At 40.8% G+C, this 22,774-nt stretch overlaps 1 protein-coding gene across 17 annotated transcripts in view; it reads right to left on the bottom strand.

Moving 5' to 3' along the window:
* Nucleotides 1-22,774, bottom strand: part of KIAA1217 (KIAA1217 ortholog) — a 370,266-nt gene that overhangs the window by 204,236 nt on the left and 143,256 nt on the right. Inside the window, exon 1 of one of the 17 annotated variants that reach the window (XM_038174600.2) lies at nucleotides 5,884-6,040. The exons of 15 other annotated variants lie outside the window; for them this stretch is intronic. Coding sequence is in view for 1 of the 2 variants with exons in the window: in XM_038174596.2 (XP_038030524.2) it covers nucleotides 251-263 (13 nt within the window). In the remaining variant the exon portion in view is untranslated. Of the gene's footprint in view, nucleotides 1-250; nucleotides 367-5,883; nucleotides 6,041-22,774 lie in introns of those variants that run through there. One more of the 17 variants, XM_038174596.2, reaches the window with a different exon arrangement.

Genomic DNA, 22,774 nt, shown 5'->3' with positions numbered 1-22,774 from the left:
CTCCTTTCCTCTCTTGGTTCATCATCATCAACATATTGTGCTGACAAAATATCTCCCATTGTCCTTCACGGCTCCCCACAGGAAAACAAATGGAGAAAAGCTATGGCTCTATGGAGAGGTGAAGGCATGGTTAAATGATCGAGATCTCACAGCTGATGGCAACAGGGCAGCTGGGGTGGCGAGGGGCAGAGGGTTTACAGCTGATGGCTGCTCACCATCAGCCTGGCTACCTAGGGAAGCAAGCACCCACCTCCTGCAGGCATTGAAGCTGCCGTCCCTTAAAGCACACAGCCCAGCAGAAGGAGAGAGAAGTCACTTCCCCTCTTGCTCCTTCTTTTTAAGGCTTGTCCCAGCTTTACACTTTGTGGTCATCAGATGACATGTATGGCTCGATGTCCTGCCAATGAAATACATGCAATTTTGGCAAAACTAAACAAACAGTTTCCTACCATGGAAAGTCCCAAAGCACTGAGCAAATAGGTTGATCTCCACCCACTGTCTGTTTCAAAACTTCCTTTGCAGCTTCAAATTACAGCCGTCTAATGAAGTAGGGGGAAAGAGATGAACAGAGAAATCAGGCTTTGCCAGTGGAGCTATTAACAACATGTAAAAGATCCATATTTGTTTGCTGTGGGTTTTTTTTTTTTCATATATATTTTAAACTCTAGATTCCCCTCATCCTCGGTGGCTCAAAGGAGCCCCTGAAGAAGCCCTGCCACCACCACCAGCACCCCAAAGCCAAGAGCCCCCTGAGGCTGCTTGCCAGGGCGCGGTGCGCTGCTGCCCTCTCCCGGACAGCCCCTAGCCAGAGGTTTTATTCCAGGGGCACCCAATTTAGTGCTGTGGCTATCGGGGTCAGCCTGGTGCCAAAGGACAGTGGGAGAGAGGTGCTAAACGTGGACAGGCTGCTCCTAGAGGGGTCTGTCTGGTAGTGTGTGTAACATCAGCTCTCCCATGGCAGAGGATATGTAACCAAATTGAAAACAGGCAGACAAACAAAACAGGAACATTCCCGGCTGGAGTCTGCATCTGGATCCAAAACAAAGTCATCCTCCATGAACCTGAGTGTCCCACTGGAAATATGCTGGGAGAAGTGATTTCTTTGATGTGCTTACTCCTTGTACCGAAGTGCTGCACCTGCTCTGAAGGGTCAGTGTGCTCAGGTTCCCTCTGACCCCAAGAGAAGTCTCTTAGGATTTAAAACTGGGGCTTGTGAAGCCTCATCTAACCTCAACTACTGCCTTAGCCCACGCAACAAAACCTATCACATGGGATTAAATGCATAAATCAAAGACACCATGGGGCTCAGCAGACAGGAAAGCTGCTGCATGGCTCTAGAGAGTGTACATCTGTCCTTGCTGGGTACAGCACCTACTGGCCAGCCAGCTCCTGCTTCAGCCTCCTCCTCCCTAAGAGGTCGCCCTGAGCAAAGTGCTTTGCAAAACAACAAGCCTGAAGTCCCATCAAAGCAGATTGCTACTAGGCAAGATCCTCATCTGCAAGAAAAGTTCAAAAACTTTACCAGACCATGATAAGGTCAGTTAGTTGTAGATGCTGTCTTTGAGAAACCTCAAACTGTGATCTTCTTAAACACAGAGGAGCAGACACTCTCTATACAGCAGGCAAGAAACAACTTAAAATTTCTGGTTTTTCTCTAACATTTCATTTCTTTTCGGGGTTAAGCCTCAGACAGTTGACTCTCACCACAGCCCCAAAACTGGCTAGGCTACAAGAGAATCTGCTGCAAACCAATATAATAAGACTGAATAACAACTTAATCTCTACTTAAGGTCTCAAAATAGGTCTTAAGTGCAAAACGTTTTACTCGGTAAAAATGCATGATGTTTGTTTTTGTAGTTATGCTTATGGTGCATGCAGTCATGCACAGTTGTAATTTTTCACACTCACCACAATTCTGTCAACACGACCAGCTTACTTCTAACAGAAAGTTCAAGTATTCGAACTGCTCTTTAGTTACTGGGGTTGATGGCTGACTGAAGATGGAAACAAAACAAAACATGAAGTCTAAAACCAAATACAAGCTGGAAAAAATTTGAACTCCTCGTATAAAATACCTGCAGATGGGACATTCTGCATTACTTCTTAATGTTACTGCATTTTCTTTACAGGGATGGGATTAGATGTAAACCTCAAGAATGTATTAGTATTGCCTAAGGAAAGAAATATACCCATAGAATTTTTATAGCTGATATGAAAAAAGAGAAAGAAAAAAAGCTTCAACTTGGCAAAGTCTTTATATGTATTAGATAAAAGGCTTATAAAACAGATGCTCCTTCTTACAAGCAGCCAAGATCTTCTAATATCCCTACAACTTGTTAATCAACTAACATATGGTACCACTTTAGCAAAACACACCATTCTGATTTTGCATTTACATGGTCTGTTTCCTACAAAACTATTGTCAAGATTTGGCCATTGTTATGTAACCTAGTCATTTTTATTTCTACATTTTAAATTAATCAATAAGTGCAGAAATAAAAAGAGAAACAGTTTCAATCCAAACAATAAGTGAAGCAGTCATTTTCACAGGGTGTCCAATGATGAATAGATTTCCCCTTACCATGCTGATACTCACCAGTCTATAAAAATTTCTATTTGCTGAAAAGTTACTACCTACAAATTCTGTTGAATATGACTTCAAGACCTTGAGGATCCAATAACTCCAGTTTTAGGGCAAAACTAAACTGTCAGGGCAAAATTTGATGCAGCTTGGTAACATCTGCACAAGGTGGTTCCCAGATAAGCATACCCAACTTAAAAAAAAACAAAAACAAAAACAAAACAGTATTAGTAAACTTCTGTTTTACACACATACCAGGTGTTAGGGTTTCCTAAAAAGACACATTTATGTACAATATAATACTTCTAAATTTATACTAAGTAATAAATAAATAAATAAATCTGTCTTTTTTAATGGATCTTATGCACTTATTTAAATACCAACCCCTTATCGGCCTGGCCTAGTCTCTCAGTTTTCTGCTGACTTAATTTAGAAAGAGCAGCCAGGCATTGGGACGGGTTGCCCAGGGAGGTGGTGGAGTCACTGTCCCTGGGGGTATTCAAGGAAAGGCTGGACATGGTGCTAAGGGACATGGTTTAGTGGGTGACATTGGTGGTAGGGTGATGGTTAGACCAAATGATCTTGGAGGGTTTTTCCAACCTTAATGATTCTGTGATTCTGTTAAACACTCAGTTGCTGGTCCTGAATCGTCTCTGCCACCCTCATGCCCATGCAGTGCAAGTCCACTCACAATACCCTCACACCTTGCACAAACACACCGCCACCCAGCCTGGGTGCCAGGCATGGATTTCTGCCTCTTTACCACCAAATATCAACAGGCCCAACCTGGCATTCCAAAGGCATTTTGCAGACCCTGCTTACAATTCACCCCCCATTTGCCCTGCTCCTGCAACAGTACATTAAACCCAGTGTTTCTGAACTACAGTCAGACAGGGGTTGGTTGCTGCAGCTCTTTCCCCAGCACATTTGGGCTCTGCAACCAGGGCTGGGGCAGGGCAGGGGTACAGGGGGTGCAAAGGTGTGGGGTGCCAGTTGCTTGGGGCTTTGCAGCAAGAGGCAGGAGTGCTGTGCTGTGACACCCTGCAGACAGGGCACATCCAAAGAGTTCCAGCCAGAGCGTGGGGGGTGGAGTGAATCTCTTCCAGGATGTGGAAACTGTAAGCAAGAACAAAGAATTCTGGCAGAGAAAGTCTATAAAGCAGTAACACTTGTGGAGAAAGCTTAGGGAGGTGTTTATTTTTTATGTTTGCTGTTTAAGTTAAAGATAGGCAGTTTTGAATATATGTAATATATATGTATATTCTGCACCTTGAGACTGATACAAGGGCTTGGGTTTGGGATGTTTTTCCATGGTTTTAACATTAGACTCAGATGTAGCACAATTTAAAAAACACTTTTAAAGCACTGTCAGATGGAAGTGTGTTGGTGAGCACAGAAAGATGCTTTTCAGCACTTGGAACCACAAGCATTGCAGTTATATTTAAAAGAAGAGATAATTGTAAAATTTCTGAATACCCAAATATACTAAAAGCACCCAACATGTTTTGGGGGCAAATTACCAATTTTCCTACAAGTTTTCCAAAGGCAAGATAATAATGGAAGCGGAGAATGTGAACTCCTAAAATTTGTCAAATACATAGATTAAAAGTTGAAATCTGCACTTTCACTTGCAATAATACCTGAAGTTAAAACAAAATAAAATGATGTGAAGAAAAGTGAAATAGATAAATATTGCAAGGTTTTGCCACCTTTCAAAAAATTTTAAAATTCATATAGATAGACCAGAAAACAACCTGATAGTGTCAATTTATTCTTGATTAAACTTTGAAATATCCCACCTGCATGCACAAACATATAAAGCTACCCTTTTATGTTTGATAGCATTTCTTTCCCTCTCTATATTGCTGACCATAAATTAAATTATAAACTTTATCAAGAGGCAAAACAATTTCATGTACAGTGTTTGGTATAATTGTCTGCTGAATTCTGGGATGTGTTTCAGAGTAGTATGCATAATATAATAAATGATAATTTAATATGGATTGCAGAAATTCTATCTCAGTTAAATATTTATTTTTCATTAAAATGTAGTAATAATCTTCTTAAAAGGATGCATGAATGAAACTAACATTAACAGTTTCTCATTTTGGCATGCACATCTGACAGATACCTGTAAGAAATCCAAGGAAGGTGATAATGTCTATGGGAGATGAAGGTGAAAACAAGTCCCACCTGGCCAAGCCACAAAGAAGAACACGGGATGGGACGAGACATTCACCATAGGAACGTGTCTCTTCTTGAAGGGTAGCAAGTACCTGACAGGGATAGTGTGTGAAGGTGGCACACCTGGGTATACAAGCAGCTTCAGGAGCACACTAACTTCATACCTGCAGCAAAATTTTTGGCTTGAAAAGGCTTGCAGCTAATCCTTTGATAAATTATCTAATGGAGAATGTTCTTCCATCTACAGTTTCTTCTTTCTTTTTTTGGGGGGGGAGTATTATTTTCTTTTGAGTGCTGCTGCACAAAACTTTAAGAAAGTCCTACATTTGCTTACAAAACCTAAGATCCTAGGGGCAGTAAAAAGAGAACAAATGTAAATATTCCACCGTTTAAGGCTTCTGGAGTGCAGAGCCTCTTTGGCATTTGTGTAACAGCTCCCACAGGGGGCCATAAGCATACAGGGGCTTTTGTCTTGCCTCTTTGCACAGCTGCTGCCCACAACCTGCAGTGCCATCTGCCTCCAGCATCATTTTGCTTCTGGATTAAGCAGAAAAATAGGTACTACTTGAACACCCCTCTACTTTTGATTAAAGTGAGAGAGAAGTGTGTCTAGACAAACGTTTCCATTTTAATACACTCACCTAGTATATCTAGCTCTGCCTTGGGGGAGGTATAGATCGCCCTGCTATTCATACTTAAACATGGCTCTTGCTTCAAATTGTTGAAGGAAGTACACTGAAGCAGCCTAAAATGTCTGAAAAGATATGAACATTTCAGATGCATAGATGGGCAAAATTACCTGTCTCTCTTACTCCAAGTTCCAGGATCCTGGATAATGAAGTGTGCTGCTAATATCACAGAGAGGTACCTCAGCAGCTTAGGCAGATGCTTTGTGATACAAACTGAAGCTCGTCTGCTAGAGTTTTCTTTTCTAAAAGAACATTTCACCCTTCCTGTACCACCAAATTAGTATCTACTGAGCTCAAAGCTATACACAGTAGCCACAGTTCTCCCACCCCACGTCAAAGAAGATAAAATGTACTATGTTTGCAATACAATGAAATTTCCAATTAATAACAAAATGAAATAAAAGATAAAATATATTTTTTTTAACTTACTGAACTATCATCCTCCTCCAGCAAAGCGCTCTGCACCAGCTATTAGCAACAAGAAGGGAATTTCCTCCTCCTCAGACTATTCTTGAAATAGATTGCAGTAAGTCTTCCTTTCCAGCCTCAGCCTTCTATCGCAAAAGGAAGCCACTCTCAATCTACAGGCAGGAACAACCTCACCAACTTTAAAAAACAAAACAAAACAAAAAAAAACCTCCCAAAATTCAGGCCACCACTTTATCACACATCACATCAACACAGACATTTAAGAAAGATCTGTATGAGTTGTTTTAGAAGACTTCCTACTGCAGAATTCTAAATCATAGCATAATGCTCACTTGCCAGTCCTTTCAAGTCCGGAAGGCTCTTTGTTAAGATCACTTATAATAAGGAAACAAGTTTTCACTCCCTCTGTATGTGCAATCCTGTAAATAAACGAGCAACCGTTTGCAGAGGGCAAGAGTGGACACGTTGCCTTTGCCACGAATGCTGAATGAAAATCTGCAGAGCAGCCCCAAGTGCCCTGACAAGGTCTGGGGATTCACCCCGTGTGATAGGGTCAGCAGTCAGAAAACAAACAACAACAAGGCCCAGGCGGTCACAGCATCCTGACTTAACTTGACTCCAAGCAGTTAACATTAATAGGCAAGGAAAGGGCAAAATGTTTACCGAGTGGCTGTATGAATGTGCACAGCGTGGAACAATCTCGTTTCTAAGAACTCAATTAAATGGGAGCCAAATCAATAGTTATACCATATGCTAGACTCTGAGATCAGCACTGTCTACAGCAGTGATGAAAGGTAGGTATTAGCCCACTTGTCAGACTGCTGTGTTCAGTAACTGAGAAAATAGGGAGGTTTGTGTTCGTTCGTTTGTTTGTTTAAAAAAAGATATGCTATTATCTGTCTCCTCTTCATTTCCTCAGCCTGGACCAGATCCCTTTCTCTTGTAAAGGATGAGGGTTTTGCTCAACAGCTCACAAGGCTGTCTCTTAGAGTTCCTTCTGTATCAGGATTTTGGCAAAGAGAGACTGATCCTGCAGCCCCACTGAAGCAACCTCATCATCACTTACACTCTTAAGGGTGGAAGGCCAGAATTGTCCCTGGATAGTCCATGCCTTTGCCCTGGGATTCTGATAATGAAGTTTTAATTCTCTGCTGTGCTATGATCACTTAAGCCTTGACATACAGAGTTGCCTTACAAAGAGTAAGTGTCTCCTTACAAAGACTCTGCTGTGGAGACTGCATTGAAAAAAATATCTCTGCAAGACTTCCAGCAGCATGTATGGACAATCACAGGCATCCTCAATGTCTCATGCAACTCCTGAATTTACCAATCCCTTACTTTTACCTTTTTCTCAGATTACTATAGATTTGAGAAACAGAGAAACCATGATCTAGGTTTTTATGTATTTATAGATGAGGTAGAAGAATTGCAAGAGTGCAAAAAAAGAATTGCAAAATCATCACCTTCCATGGAAACTGAGAGAAAAAGGAAGTCCTTCCTGAGGACCTATTTTTCTCCACCATGATCAGGATCAGGAAGACAGAAGTGCTTTGGACATCTTTATGGAGGCTTTACTCACCATATCAGCAGCCCAGGCTTCTCATTCAGGCACTGAAGTTAGATGACCAAAAGCTGTCCTTGAGAATAGCAGGCTGAACTGGAATTCATCCCTGCCTCAAAGTCATCATGTAACAGAATGGCTTTTTACAACACAGAAATGCAGATTACGGGCAGATGCTCCATCAGTGTGAAAACAGTGATCACAAACTGAAAACAGAAACTTGGAAAAACAAAGCATGCAGGAAGTCCAGAAAGAACAGCATTGGAGTTAATATGTCAAAGGAAAGAGCTGAACTCAAAAGATACTCTCTGTTGGGAAAAGTATGGAGAAATACAGGGAAAAATTTCCACAAGTTATCTGGCAAAGAAATCCTCCATTAAGAAGCAGGGAAATAAAGCTGAGTGCGCTTCTGGGAGAAGCACAAAGAGAGCAGAAAAGGCTTGACAGCACATGGCTACCTGCCATCTGATTAGCAGCGAGTGCTCCTACCACATAGGCAGAAGGTATGAAAACGCACCAATATACCCAAGTCCTGTCCTGGGAAGGCACATAACTACACTTCCATTAACACTGGCAGTGCTTGCAGCTCCCAAAACATCAATAAAAATGGCTACAGATCTATTTGGTTGATGATGATTTTTATTTCATACAAGAAAAAGGAGTGCCGTCTTGGACTAATTAGATTTCCATACCAAAATCCAGGTTCATCTAAATACCAGACTAAACGCTAACAGATGCTATCTTGATTTCATACTTAAAATCCGGCACAGCAGATCCCAAAACAGGGTCCCAAGCTCCGCAGGGCCTGTCGCAGGTTACTCAGGGCATTGCCAAACTGAAATCTCATTTTACAATGTCCAGAAAGCATCCTTGAGGAGGTCAAGAGTGTGCAGTTATCCTCACTACACCCACAGACCGCTTCTGCTTGGAAGAGAGGAGGAAGGAAGGTTGCAGCAGGGACCCTGCTCTGGTGTCCTTCATCTTCAGCCTACTATTAAAAGGGGCAGAAATTTCTGGTAGAGGGAAAAAAGCCTGCCCAGGGCCAGGTGGGGAAGGGGAAGTGGCAGTAGCTGGGTCCTCTGTAGAAGAAACATGCAGGTATAATTGGGAAGACTTGTTTCAATGATTCAGCTAAAGCTTTTACCTTGGATACACCATTCTTAAAACTAATGTTTATATTTCTGTTTTTGACAATACTTAAAACACTGAGACCAAAGTATTTTTACAGATTTAATTCTGTCTTCTAGATGACCTGAGCCAGATCCAAGACTTGCCTAACAGTTAGAGGAGGGAAGAGGCTTTCCCATACCTCTCAGCTGTCCCACCGTTCCTTCCTCATGCTTCCCCACCTTTTGGACCTCTGCCACCTGCTGTCCTTGCCATGGTGGCCCAGCTTCAGCAAGGCCAGCAGGAGTTACACCCCTCTCCATTAACCTGCAACCCCAGCACCATCCTGGCAAGGGAAGCTGTGGACAAAAATCTCAGTCAAAAGAGAGTCCAGTGGCAAAGATGTGTGTGCTGTTAGTTCTGTGGGGACAGCACAGGACCCAGAGCTTCTCTGGCACAGGGGCAGATTAAGACCATAGGACACGAAGCAGGTACCCAGATCGTTCCCTTGGGTTTAAGCCATTTAAAATGAAGTATGAGCACTATCACCTGCCTCTGCTCCCACTGCCTGGACTAAAGTGTTAGGCACCATGGAGAGGCTGGTAGTAAATCTGATCCTGAAGATACAGCAATTACTCAGAGCTGGAGACTTGGCATGGCAGCGACTGCCAAATGGCAGTAACAACATTCACTTGTTGAAGACGACAACAACAACAAAAACCTACAAGACTATTAAGGGGATATTTCTATAATATTACAATTATTTTACCATGTTAATATACCTTCTTAAAAATAAGGAACATTTGTCTGACACAAGGATGAAGCTCAGATCCAAGAACACAAACCACAGATACAGAAATCGTTACTGAAGCTTCAGGAAAATACAGACAAAACACCTGAATTAGAATAGAAAGGCAGAATAGGCACAAAAGTGGATTACCTTTAAAGGATATAAAAGTGAAAGAGATGTGACCCCTGAACTTATAATAGGAACTGGGGGAAAATATTTGTGCACAGAACTGCACAGTCCTGAAGAGGGAGGATGGACAAGAGAAAAAATGTCTAATTGTAAATAAAATTGATAACCCCAGATATGCCAGGTCTGAGATGGACTAGAATTGGGACTCCTATTATAAATTCAACTACTGTCTCTGAAGAGGTGCTTCCCCGTGTGAGGCACTCGCAGCAAGTGGGGCTCTTCAAACACAATGGTTAGGCTGAATGCACAGGACACCTGAACCATCCTACCCAGCCAGCAGCAAAAGCAAATCTGTGTTGATTTATTATTACTAATACACAGAAGGTTGCAGTACTGTTATACAAAAAAAAAAAAAAAAAAAAAAAAAAGTGTGGCAAATATTTAGTGCTCAGAGTCGTTAATTTACCTCATGTGTGCACTAAAACACAATTGGAAAACGCATGGCTCCATTTATGCTGTTACTACAAAACTGACAGAAAAAGAGTTCTCTAAACAGAAATATATTATCAGAGGTTGGAAGCAGATCTCAGAGAAAGCAACTCAAGTCTTCAAGGGAGCAAAAGCCTACTAGTGAGAAGTGAAGGAAGAAGCAGTCACAAACATCTAAAAATAGCAAATCCAGTAGGAAGTTCCCCTACAGAGATTTAATCTGCTATTGTACTCAGATCCTGGCGTTACGAGTTAAAATCTACAAGAAGCTATCATCTTTAATACATCATCTCCTTCCTTCTGTTCTTTAAAGCAAAGAAGCTGATTAAACATCCTGCCACACTCCGGTAACCTTAACAGTACATTTCTTCATTTCTCACTGTAAAAGGTCAGTCACATGTTAAATTGCTCTTCTTTGTGTGAATTTACACTAAGCACAAGACTAAGTCAATAAGGGTTTTACTTCTGGTCTTTCCAACAAACCAAGCACTAAAAAAGTAGTAGATTTGAGACATTAAAAAAAAAATCTCACTCTTTTAAAAAGTTTGATTTTTACCCTTCCTTAGTGAGGAATTAACTAGTTTCCTACATTTCACTATGACATGAATCTCTCTCAAAGTATTAGAAAAGTGAACCCTGTTATCTTCATTTTGCAAAGCAGGTGAAGTAAGTATAGTGCTTTACAGTGGGAGGCCAATGCATGGTCTCAAACAATACTTCTCAAGTCTTCCCTCTCATCTTCATGAAAATAAAAAGCAGACAAGGGACTTCTTCAGATAATTACAACATCATATGTAGTAAAAAATGCTAGGATAGGGCAAAGATATTCCCAAACATTTCCCTACACAGAGGGACAGGCTGGCCATAACCATTTCCACCTTTCCAATACAGGAGATGTTTCACATGGTAGAGGGTAATCACTCTTTGCACAGCAGGAATACTAAATTTTTGGCTAAGGCAAAGGATGATGGACCAAACAACTTTCCAATATTCACAATAAATATGAAAACCAAGCTGGTTTCTGAGAGGGAAACTGGCTAATGTGGGTGCAATTCCCCACTGTTGCTGTCTGGGAGAACAAAGGGGAGTGCCCAGCCCCAGGACTGCAACGCGTGCTGCATTGCTGCAGCTCCAGAGGTCTTACACAGATGAAAGCTGTGACACATTGTGCAATGCTACCCGAGTCACTGAATACAACTTGCAGTGGGGCAATGTGTAGCGGACATCCATGCTCTGAGGAATTTGTCAAATTATTTGTCAATTCTCTCATGGAATTTGTCAAATTATGACAAAAGTCAGGACTGACCCTTGCAGCAGTTCCTGTGGTTTTATACAATTCAGTGACCTGGATGAGCAAGTGGATGGACCCCACGCCACACCAGAGTACATCGGCTGTGCTTTCTTACCTGCACTTAATGTTCATCCTAAACCTTTCAGCCCCCCTCTCCTTCCCTTCTCATTAGGCTTTAAAGCAGTAATAGGCACCGTGCGTTGGTGCAGTTAGCTTTTCCCCTTGGTATATGTGACAGTAAGAAAAGGACAGGCAATTATTTACAGCTATCCACAGCTAATAGTGCACGCAGAACTCCTGATTACAGAGGAAGCATAAACCCCAACCTCCCAGGATAAAAAGGCAATATATCACAATCTGAATACACAATGCACTTATCACTCTTGGTATTTGCATTTACTAACCTTTGAATCTAATAATACAGCATTAATATTCTATTAATACAGAGGTTATACAGAATTTCCTTTCTTTGCTTTAGCATACAAAGAGAAGAAAACAATTCTGTGTTGTGAAACTTGTGAAACAACTGGGAAAGATAGTGCTGGAGCATCAAATCCCCTATTATTTCTCAAAAAAAAAAAAACACAAACAAACAAAAAACACCAAAAAAAAAAAAAAACAACCACACACACACAAAACAGAATTCCTCAAGTACTGCACAAGAGGCAACAGAGCAGGCTGTTTCATAGTTTCAAGAAATTATTTTTATTAGTTCATGAATGTGAATGTAGTTTCATGAGCGGGCATGAAGGGGTACTGTCAGTGCAAGGAGGCATGCTTTCTTCCTTCAGTCACTCACTCCCAGTCCCTGTCCTTGCAAACCCCTCTGCAGCCACACGTTGAACTGTGGCAGGTCAGGGAACCGATCTCTCCTAAAACTTTTTTTTTTTTTTTTTTAATTATTATTAAAACAAAACCAAATCCTAATCTCTGTTTCTTTTTCTGCGTGGGTGGTTTCACTGGAAAATATAACTAACATCAAGACTGTATTAGGAAGAAGGAAACGAGTGATTTCAAATTGGGTTAAATTCTGAAACAGCGAATTAGTGAAAATATTATTCCATACACCTTATTGGAAAGCTAACTGTAATTTTCTCCTGCAATTCCAGTAGCAATATGAATCTCTTTTTATGCTTTTAAGTTCATTTAAATTTTCTTTGATAGGGCTCCTGTTGGGTACACTTAAGAGTGCTGAAAGTAAGGCACAGCAGATAATTACTTTGCTCCACTTGGCAGATGTAGCCTACAGGTATACTGGTCCCACTACATCCAATCTCATTTAGTCTCAAAGTGAAGTGGTCCCGAACCTGTTCAAGTCTGAGTTGAACCTTTTGCTTTCTACAAAAAATGCAACCTCTTCTGGTGCACCATATGGCAGCAATCCTGTGTCAACAACACCATACAACAGTTCTTCAGAAGAGGAATGGAGAGCAAGTTCTCTGCTTGAAACTGAAGAGAGATTTATCCCACAAAAGTTTACAACACATCATTAGACAAACTGGAGGCCAGGCAGGATATCATCACTCAACTACTATGGGAACTTTAATGGGGAAGGGTCAGGGATTTGATCTGATGCCCAAGCAAAGTGCCAGTTATATTCTGCACAATGCTGTCAGACAGACAACGCCATTTTGCTGAAAAACTATTAATTTGATGTTATGAAAGCAAAATATTCTGCTATGAGGCTCCATTATACTTGGAGCCTTTGACCCTGGTTTATCCTGGAGTTCAAGCCCTGATAATCTCTGTGCTTGAAGCTCATCTTGGTGGATAATGGAAAATTCTGCTCCATTTCCTTTGGGACTTCATGCTCATTAGTCACAGCATACCAATTAAAAGCTTTGTTAGAAAACCAGAGGAATGTGACACAGCACATGTACAAACCAGGAAACCTCATTCACACAGAGCATGGATGAATGACTCTGTATGGAGAGCCAGGCATCGCATTAGCAGGTCGTGTGCATCAGCGTGCAAGATCAACAAAAGACGTGCAAGAATTTTTAAGTCAGCACTCTCAATAAGCAATGGATTTTAATTTTGAATGACGAGAGTTACAGTATTTCCCAAACGCCTACGCCTTCCTTCTGACCAAAGGTAATGTAAATTCTTGTTTTAAGTTGTATTTTCTTACTTGCATTACCACTTTGGTGACCATCTGGTAGGAAATTTCTAAACATAACACCAGCTATAACCAAATTCTTCTCTTAACCATCAGAGGTGAAGTTGGGGTTAGTGCCATGGCAAGCTACTTATGAATTAGAATAACAACTATTTTCAAAAGGGATTATTGCCACTGTGAGCAACTGTCAAGTATCTGTAGCAGCAATTCTTAATTAAGGAAAGAAAAGGGCTCAGACTCGGCGTCTGTGCTCTGATCATGCAGCTAATAACTGACTCCACCTCACTCAAAACAAAAGTGGGATTTAACACGCAGATTTGTTTTTGCAACCGTTTATGCCATGGATATAAGTTAAACGATTTAATATGGAACTTGAAAAATAATGGTTGGCCGTAGCTACAAAAAAATCAGTTTGTTACTTTTTGTTATTTTTTTGCAGCATTTTCCCCACAGTGAATAAGCATCTCAGGAGGTTTTAGGGTTAACAGCTCACACTGATGGCATGCTATAAACCTCACAGAAGCAATAGGTCTTCCTTTCAACTTATATTTTCATTTTTACCATTCAAATGCAGCACAGGGGTGATGTTTAGCATATTTCTTATATTATAGACAGAATACTTTGTAAAATATTCCATCTGTGACAGAGATGATCACATTATGAAAACTGCAGCATGAGCGATGCGTCACAGAGAAGGTATTCTTGAAGGATAAGAGCATCTTATAAACTCTCAGAAGGGCCTTCAGGGAGAGATCTGGGACACACTGGAGCAGAGTCCTTGTTGAAGACAGTGAACATGGGCCTTGTGCTTTTTGCCTCTGCCCCCTTGCATCCGCTTGTGCCCCACCAGAGCCCACAGCTGCCCCTGTTCAGCACCTTCCCTTTCCAACCACTTCTGTCATTGCACAAACAACTGGCACAAGGAACCGATCCAGTGAAAAACAACTAACTAACTAACTAACTAAATGGTGACCAGCTCTCAGTTGGACCTTACTAATGTCAAGCTATACAATAACTGCCCTCCATGTAACGAGCTCCAGTGACATCCATGCACCAGGCTCCTATTTGCGTCAGTGCATCCCTACATCCCTTCCCTTCAGTGGCAGAAACCCACCTAGCTGAGATGTGAGGTGAGGTGGCTGTCATGTCTGCAGGACCTCCATGGCCCCTGCTCCACCACAGCAATCAGGGCCCTGGAGCAGGATGTGGCCAGCCCCTGTCCTGTCTCACACAGCACCAGGAGGCAGCTGGGAGAGACAAGGCGAGAAGAGGTCCTGTCTTTCTGAACCTGAGCATGTCCAAAACCACGTCCTCGACCCCAACAGCGACGCAAGTGCTGTTCTTCATTGCTTTATCACACACAGGACTGGCACCTGGGAGTTCCCTGACAACTCGCATAGATGATGATGATGCCTCCCTCTCCAGGCATCAAAGGAGCAGTGCCAAATAATGCCAATGAAGATTCAAAGGAAAGCTAAGGAAGATAAAATTAGTTGACAGATCAGGTCCTTCTGCCTTCCAACCTTTCCTAGACACCTCAGCCAAGACATTCTCTAAGACAGGCTGTATTTTCCTAACATTCAGGTCTGATGTGAAGCTGCTCTGCCTACAGTGCACTTGGTAAAGGTAGAAAGGTACCATGAAAAAAATCAAGTGACAAATATCAAGCTTCTTTATATGAACTCAAAGAACAGGATTTGAGTTTCTCAGAACTCTTTTTTTTTTTTTTTTAAATTATTATTTATTTTTATTTTTAATTTTCCCTGCCAGTTTTCACAGCACTTATTACAAATCCACATCCTTGCTGGGAGATGTGAGGAGAAGGCAGAGTAGAAGCTCTTGAAAATATTCTGTGGTATCTTGAACCCAGAGACCTAAGAAGTCCTTGAGATAACACCCAAAGTTTCCTAACACCTCCTCACCCCATCCCCAGTGAAATCCAAAATAAATTTTGGACTCTATTTGCTTCTTGGATATCCATCATTTAAGTTGCAGGAAGGTAATATTTCTACAAATTTTATTTTGTGACTCTAATGTCTAGATTTTTTTTCTTTTTCCTGAAGTCAGAGGTTTTAACCTACTTTTACGATTCCAAAAGCTGGAACACCAAGAAAATCAAAAGCTGGAAAAAGACATGAGATTTTTTTTTTTTTTTTTCCATCAACACCAAAAGACAGCTTACTTAAAACAATGCATTTATGGGCTCACATTCATAATAAAATAAATTAATGAGAATGTAATAAAAATGTGAGTGCTCTTCTACTTTAAAAGTCATAATCATCGTGTATTAAACAGCTGACTTAATTTTCCTTGCCCAAATGCCTTTTATTTTGGATCAGTTTGATGGCTCCTAACACCAGTACTAATGTTAAGTAGTTCAGGAAGGCAATTTGCTGTTAATGTTCGCCAGGGCAGGTCACACACAGTCTCTCTCTAAAGCAAAGTATCTGCTCTTTTATTACTCTAATTTTTCATGTTGCCTTTCTACTTTATGTTTGATGAATACTGCTGAAAGTAAAATTTAGACCATTATCTTGGGACAGCTATAGTCTCACTCAGTGACACATGAAACATATTTTCACTTTAAATGGAATTTTGTTGTAGAGACAAAATAATTCAAAAACAACTGATATGTGCCTATCCCTCTAATCAGATACTTAAAAAAAAAAAAAAGTGGAAAAAAATGCTCATGAATGAAAGGAACAGAACTTCAGGACAAAATATTGGGATTTAGATAATTGCTTACAGATCGACCCCCCCCCCTATTTAACATTCTAAACTAGTTTCTTATCCATTTTCATCATCAAAAAGGTGAAAATAAGTTTCAGTATATAAAACACATGTAAAATAATGAATTAGCAAAATAACCCATTCTTGTGAAGGGAAACTGCTTCACATCTTATTTACAGCAGCAGAAGTCCAAAGACAAAAGTACTCACTTGCAATTTTCCTGTTAAAATAATCCAGAGTTTCCAGTTAGTAAACAAATATAAAACAACTGAGAGGTTTTTTGTTTGTTTGTTTTCTTTTTCCTGTAGGGAAACCCTTCAGGAGGTTGTGAAACCTTTTAAACTTCATAATATATGAAGAAAAAAAATCCCTCAGCTTTTACTAAAAATGTATATATGTCCAATGGCTAAAAATCTAACCCATCAGAGAACCACCTTGAACGTGTCACAGAATCATCTAGGTTGGAAGAGACCTCCAAGATCATCGAGTCCAACCTCTGACCTAACACTAACAAGTCCTCCACTAAACCATATCACTAAACTCTGAATCTAAATATCTTTTAAAACCTCCAGGGATGGTGACTGAACCACTTTCCCTGAGCAGCCCATTCCAATGCCTAACAACCCTTTTGGTAAAGAAGTTCTTCCTAACATCCAACCTAAACTTCCCATAGCGCAACGTTAGCCCATTCCCCCTCATCCTATCATCAGGACGAGGGGGAATAGACCAACCCCCACCTCACTACAGCCTCCTTTGAGGCGCCTGTAGAGAGCAATAAGGTCGCCCCTGAGCCTCCTCTTCTCCAGGCTGAACAAGCCCAGCTCCCTCAGCCACTCCTTGTCCCTTGTACTCCCAATGACACTTGTTCTCACCTCACTCATGTTGTGTTACAGCGATGTGAGGACATTTGAAGTAAAGTGATACAGGCTCTGAAGTTGTGCGTGTGTCAAAACACATGGAGAATTTCCTGCTGCTGCCTCCCCATGGAGGCACAAATTCACAGGGGTGAGGAATTTACTTATCAGGGATATCCGTTCGCAGGCATCCAGCGCAGGAGCCATGAGAGGAAGGGATGCGCTCCCATTGCTTCTCTGCACACACCCTGCAGTGATATGCCCATCCCTAAGCAGCGTTCATCTCCCTCCTAACATTTTTCAGTTCTTTGCTTTCCTAATCACGTTTCAGTTTAGAGAAATATACACACGTATGTATTGCACCTAGAGTCTGTGCTTAACTGTCTGTTCCTCTTCTTTCCTGCCCACAGACCTCCATCCTTCTCTTCTATCCTTATCTGAGATAGGCAGCTTCAGGTTACACATGCATTACCTTGCAAAAGCATGGTCTGGAAAATTAATTCTTGAAAGGATTAATGTTTTGTTTGCTTGTTTGTTATTCCCCTCCTATTGCAAATATGTTTCTGCTTCTGGAGACTACACGTGTCACTTTATACACAGGAGGGGCCCTGGCATATGGGAGCTTTTACCTTCCATGCAGAATGAAAGGTGCCCGCAGCCCAGAGCAGGAATAATTCTAATCACAAATGTAACACATTCAGTCATGTTGATACAGCTGAACTCTCAGAAAGTACACAAAACAATTCTTCTTTAAAATAAAAATAATAATAATAAAGGCTTCTGCAGGCATTGCCCTGCTTTTAGTGAAGGATTTTTCTGCCCTCTATTCTTTGCAATACCAACCTGGCCATTTGAAAATAAAGGAAATTTCTACCAATCATTTTGACTCAGTTTAAAATGCTGCATATGCTGCTTCCCTTTATGTTTTGCACAGAGCTGAAATTACATTCAAAGGCCTGCCCTTCAAATGCACTTATACAAACCACTAGGAAAATCTCCCTTTGCCTGCCTTTGAATGCATGGTACAGGGCCATGGAAACACTCCCAAAGAGGGCTCTGCGCTTCCATGCTGAAGGGGCTCATTCCACCATCCCACACCAGCATCCCACTATTCTCGAGAATCAGTCCTTTTCCTCTTGAGAAATCAGATAAATCCCCTCCCCTCTCTTTTTTTTTTTCAGAGGTTTCTTCCCTACCATCAGTCTCCTGTCTCACACATTTGCTCTTTTGCTCCTTGATTGCCTAGACCAGGGCCACAGACAAAATCCACCCAGACATTTGGATGGTTCTCAAGAGCAACCAACTTTATATTACACAGCAGCAGGGGAAAATGGGCAAACCTCCCTCTCCAACTTATTTTAGCAAAGAAGGAATCTTCAGGCCTCCAGAGCACTGAACCCAACTACATTATTTTTATAGCTACTGACTTGGCCATTAAAAAGCTTTAACTTTTCATCCCAGGTTGATGTTCACTCATTCTCTGCGCATACAGTCAACCGGGGGAGTGGTTGATACCCCAAAAGGAATAGATTAGACATTAACGGGGTAAACATTAGTGATAAAAAGAAAAACATGCATAGCAAAAAGGAGAAACAGTGAAAACTGAACCCACACACAACACTGCAGACAGGAAAAATAAAAACCTTTTTCAGTGGGGAGAATAAGAGGTGAGAAAGCTGAGGGAGGACAGAGGCAAGATGAAAGTAACATGAAATAAAGCTAAGGGAAAAGAAAACACGACAACAGTGAATAAAAATAAGACCTTTAGATCTTGAATAGAAGAAAAACTTTGACAGTCTGTGACTTGTGCAACCACAAATTTTGTTATATAAGCCTGTTTTCACAAGGTGATGCTGAACTGGATATCTCACTGACACCAAATTCTACTCTTGAGACTTGATTGTTCAGAGCCTATCTATGATTATGTGATTCTCATATAGAAAAAAGGCAAATCAGGAAAGCTATAAATTCACATATAAAAGACAATAGTTTATTTTGCTTACATTGAGGTGTGTATTACCAAAAGAAAAGTTACATTGTTCAAGTAAACAAGCAAACAGCAAAGCCAGCGATTGCAGTTTGCTAAGGCAGTATCTCTTCCATATATAAATTCCGAAAAGGAAATGTAAATCTTCAGATGTCCTTCCCCTGTTGCTTTAGGGGGCTTTATTAAAAACAAAAATAGAACATGTTACTTGAACTGTCCCACTTTTGAAGTTGGAGTTGTGTAGTGTATCTCCCCATTCTGACTACTCTCCCAAGTAAGAATATGCAATCTCTCTCAGTAATTGAGCCTAAGAGAAGAAGATTTAAGCTTTGATAATGACTGGTGAATTTCAAGTAGTTTGGATGAGCAACCCCCAAAAGTTCAAATGAATATTCAGATTTCATTCTGCAGCATGGTCTGCAAATTGAGGATAGAAATCTCAGATGATAGCTATCTTAGATCTCCTCCAAGATCCTTAGCATGCCCTAGTTATGTCTAAGCAGGAAATAACAGAAAAACACCAACATATGTAGCTATGCAATGCAGAGATGGCTGAATATTCAGAATGAAAAAATAGAGAAGGAAAAGATGCAATGACCTCTTAGCCTGGTCCCACTTAGCCACTTGATCCCCATTTCAGCTCTACTATAATAAGTGAGTCAAAAGAAATGCAACTGAACTGATGCAAGCAAAATCCGAAAAGTAATTGTATGTAAAACAGGAGTACTCACTTGCAGAGAAAACATGAGGATAGAAGGAGCATAGCAAGTTGAGGAGCTTACAGCCAGTTCACGCCCTGCATTAGCAGTCACAAAGCCAACACTGCATCAGGAATCACCCCAGTTTGTGAAAACGCTCTCTTCTAAATAAGATTATCAGTAACAGCAACAACTTAACATTTCCCTGGGATCCATTTCACAGAAGCACAAAGTCACAGAATCGTTGCAATTGGAGTTGACCTCTGGAAGTCATCTGGTCCAACCTCATACTCAAGCAACCAGCCAAACCTGCTAAGTCTGGGTAAATGATCATCATTTACTTGAAACAAATTGCATTAAAAAAAAAAAAAAAAAAAAAAAAAGGAAAAAAAATGACAAATGAAACACTTAACCCAGTCCCAGGAAACATTGCTGCATTTTTATCTTTACCCTTAAAAGGCTTCCACCATGTATCATCACCAAGGACAAACATTTTGGCAGAAGGAGAAAGCACAGTGCGCCATCAAAGTTAAAGATTTGTTTTTGCTCCCACAGTTATGACTTACACATTTCACAAAACCAACAAACAATCTGTGCTATTTCAGATATGGATCTCTTCCATCTCAATGGGACTTAATTCCTTACCAGTGAAAAAGGAAGCCCAAAAAAACTGAATAACTGAAGCAACATTATACAAAGCATAACCTCAGGCTGACGGTATTTTTATGTGCATTGAAGGAAAGACTGCATTACTGAGCTAGACCAAACGCCATTTCCAGCGGAAACCTTTCATTCTTATGTGCTGCCGTGAGGAGGATTACATTACATAGCACTGCACTGAGCCCATTTATACTATTCTATTTTTTTAATCATGCTATAAAAATAATCAGTTCAGCTACTCATACTAATCATAGAAATATTAATACAAGACACCAATTACTCTTTTGCTGTGAGATTTTCTTCTTTATGCTAATATGAGAGCCATAAAGTTTATGCTTCCCATAAGTTGCAAGAAATTGTATTTTACTGCAGAAATCTAACATCAAAAATAATTACTGTTATAAACATACAGCAAAATACAGTCACATTGGGCACATATCAAGGTTTTATGTGAAAAATTTAGCACAATGCCAGCTGCTGTACAGTTTTGCTTTTTTGAGATGTACAGTGTGACACTCACTTTTACCGAGAGAAAAAAAGTTATGAAAAAAATATTAAGACTTTAACTAGACTTTACCTCACGTTTTACTTTATCAAAACTATTCACATAATAAAATGTGCCAAATTAAGACAAGCTTTCCCAAACGATCAAAATCCTGTTTAAGAAGCAATTTTGATCGTAATTTCTTGAGATATAAGATCTATATAGTATCTTCTTCCATTCTGAAGCCAAAACACATGAATTTCCTAATTTATGAGACTATCACCACACTACTTTTATCAGTATTATTTTAAATAGTCTTCCCTTCCCATCTTTTCAGTTTCTCTTTTTATTGGTAAGAGAAATCCTTTTTATTACCAAATCCATTCCTGGTAGGCACTACATCACATACATTTATTTTTATTTTTTTTTCCATAAATCAGCACAGATTCACCTAAAAATTAGTCAGGTGTCTTGTCCCACCATGCCTCATATTTGGTAGCCTAAGTCTCCAGCTTACAGTTTCTCAGCACCAGTTTGTAATTATTTCTTTTTGAGTTACAATATTATCTTTTATATACGAATCCTTCTATGGACAGGACAGCAACCATATTTCCTCTCAATTTTCATTCTTACAGAGTCACACAAAACAAGGACTTTAATCTCCTATCATAAACCAGTCTCTCCATTCCCCAGGTATCTGGAAATCTACCTTTGCAACACTCTAGTTTGAATTTATGTTTCTTAAGTGTATGTGGCCATACTGGCAAGCTTGCAGAAGATACCAGGCTAAGTGGTGCAGGTGATACAACAGAAGGAAGGAATGCCATACAAAGGGACCTGGACAAGCTTGAGAAGTAGGCCCATGTGAACCTAATAAGGTTCAACAAGTCTAAGTGAATGTTCTGGTGGACAAAAGGCTCGACATGAACCAGCAGTGTGCACTTGCAGCCCAGAAGGCCAACCGCATCCTGGGCTGCATCAACAGAGGGGTGGCCAAAAAGGGTGAGGGAGGTGGTTGTCCACCTCTGCTCTGCCCTTGGGAGGCCCCACTTGGCATGCTGAGTTCAGGTCTGCGGCTCCCAGCACAAGAAGGATATGGGACTGTTAGAGTGGGTCCAGAGGAGAGCAGGAAGGATGATCAGAGGGCTGGAGCACCTCTGCCTTGAAGAAAGGCTGAGAGAACTGGGGCTGTTCAGCCTAGAGAAAAGAAGGCTCCAGGGTGACCTCATTCTGGACTTTTACTACTTAGAGGGGACTTAAAGGAAATGGAGACCAACTTTTTGCACAGGCAGATAGTGATAAGACAAGGTGGAATGGTTTAAAACTAAAAGAGGGGAGATTTAGATTAGATATAAAGAAGAAAATCTTTACTCAGAGGTGGTGAGGCACTGGCACAGGATGCCCAGAGAAGCTGTGGATGCCCCATCCCTGGAGGTGCTCAAGGCCAGGCTGGATGGGGCTTTGGGCAACCTGGTCTGGTGGGAGGTGTCCCTGCCCATGGCAGGGGGTTGGGACTGGGTAGGCTTTAAGGTCCCTTCCAACCCAAACCATTCTTTGATTCCTTGTAAACATCCTAACACTGCCATATATTAGAAGATCCATTATACAATCAAATTTGTCTGTTTTCCACAAATGTATCACTCTGATGGCTCAATCATCCTATGATTAACGCTCCAGTGTCTTTTCACATAACCCTGGTACAACCTCACAAGTGCACGGCTCTGCACTTCTCTCAGCAGCCTTTCATCCCATTTGCACTATTATTCCACTTCAACTGCAACTGCTCATCCCGTTTTTTCAACAAGAAACTAATCTTCAGCACAATCCTTCTAGTAACTTGTGTCATCAATATATATACATTTTTTTTTGTTTTTTTTTTTGTTTTGTTTTTTTGTAAGACCACTAATGAAAACATGTTTGCGTAATCCCATAATTGGTCATCAGGAACTTCTTTGGTGACCTCTAACCAGGCTTCCAGCTCCAATTTTGCCT

Source organism: Anas platyrhynchos, chromosome 2, assembly GCF_047663525.1.
Source record: "Anas platyrhynchos isolate ZD024472 breed Pekin duck chromosome 2, IASCAAS_PekinDuck_T2T, whole genome shotgun sequence".
NCBI classification, from domain to species: domain Eukaryota; kingdom Metazoa; phylum Chordata; class Aves; order Anseriformes; family Anatidae; genus Anas; species Anas platyrhynchos.
This window is presented reverse-complemented; position numbering and strand designations above follow the sequence as displayed.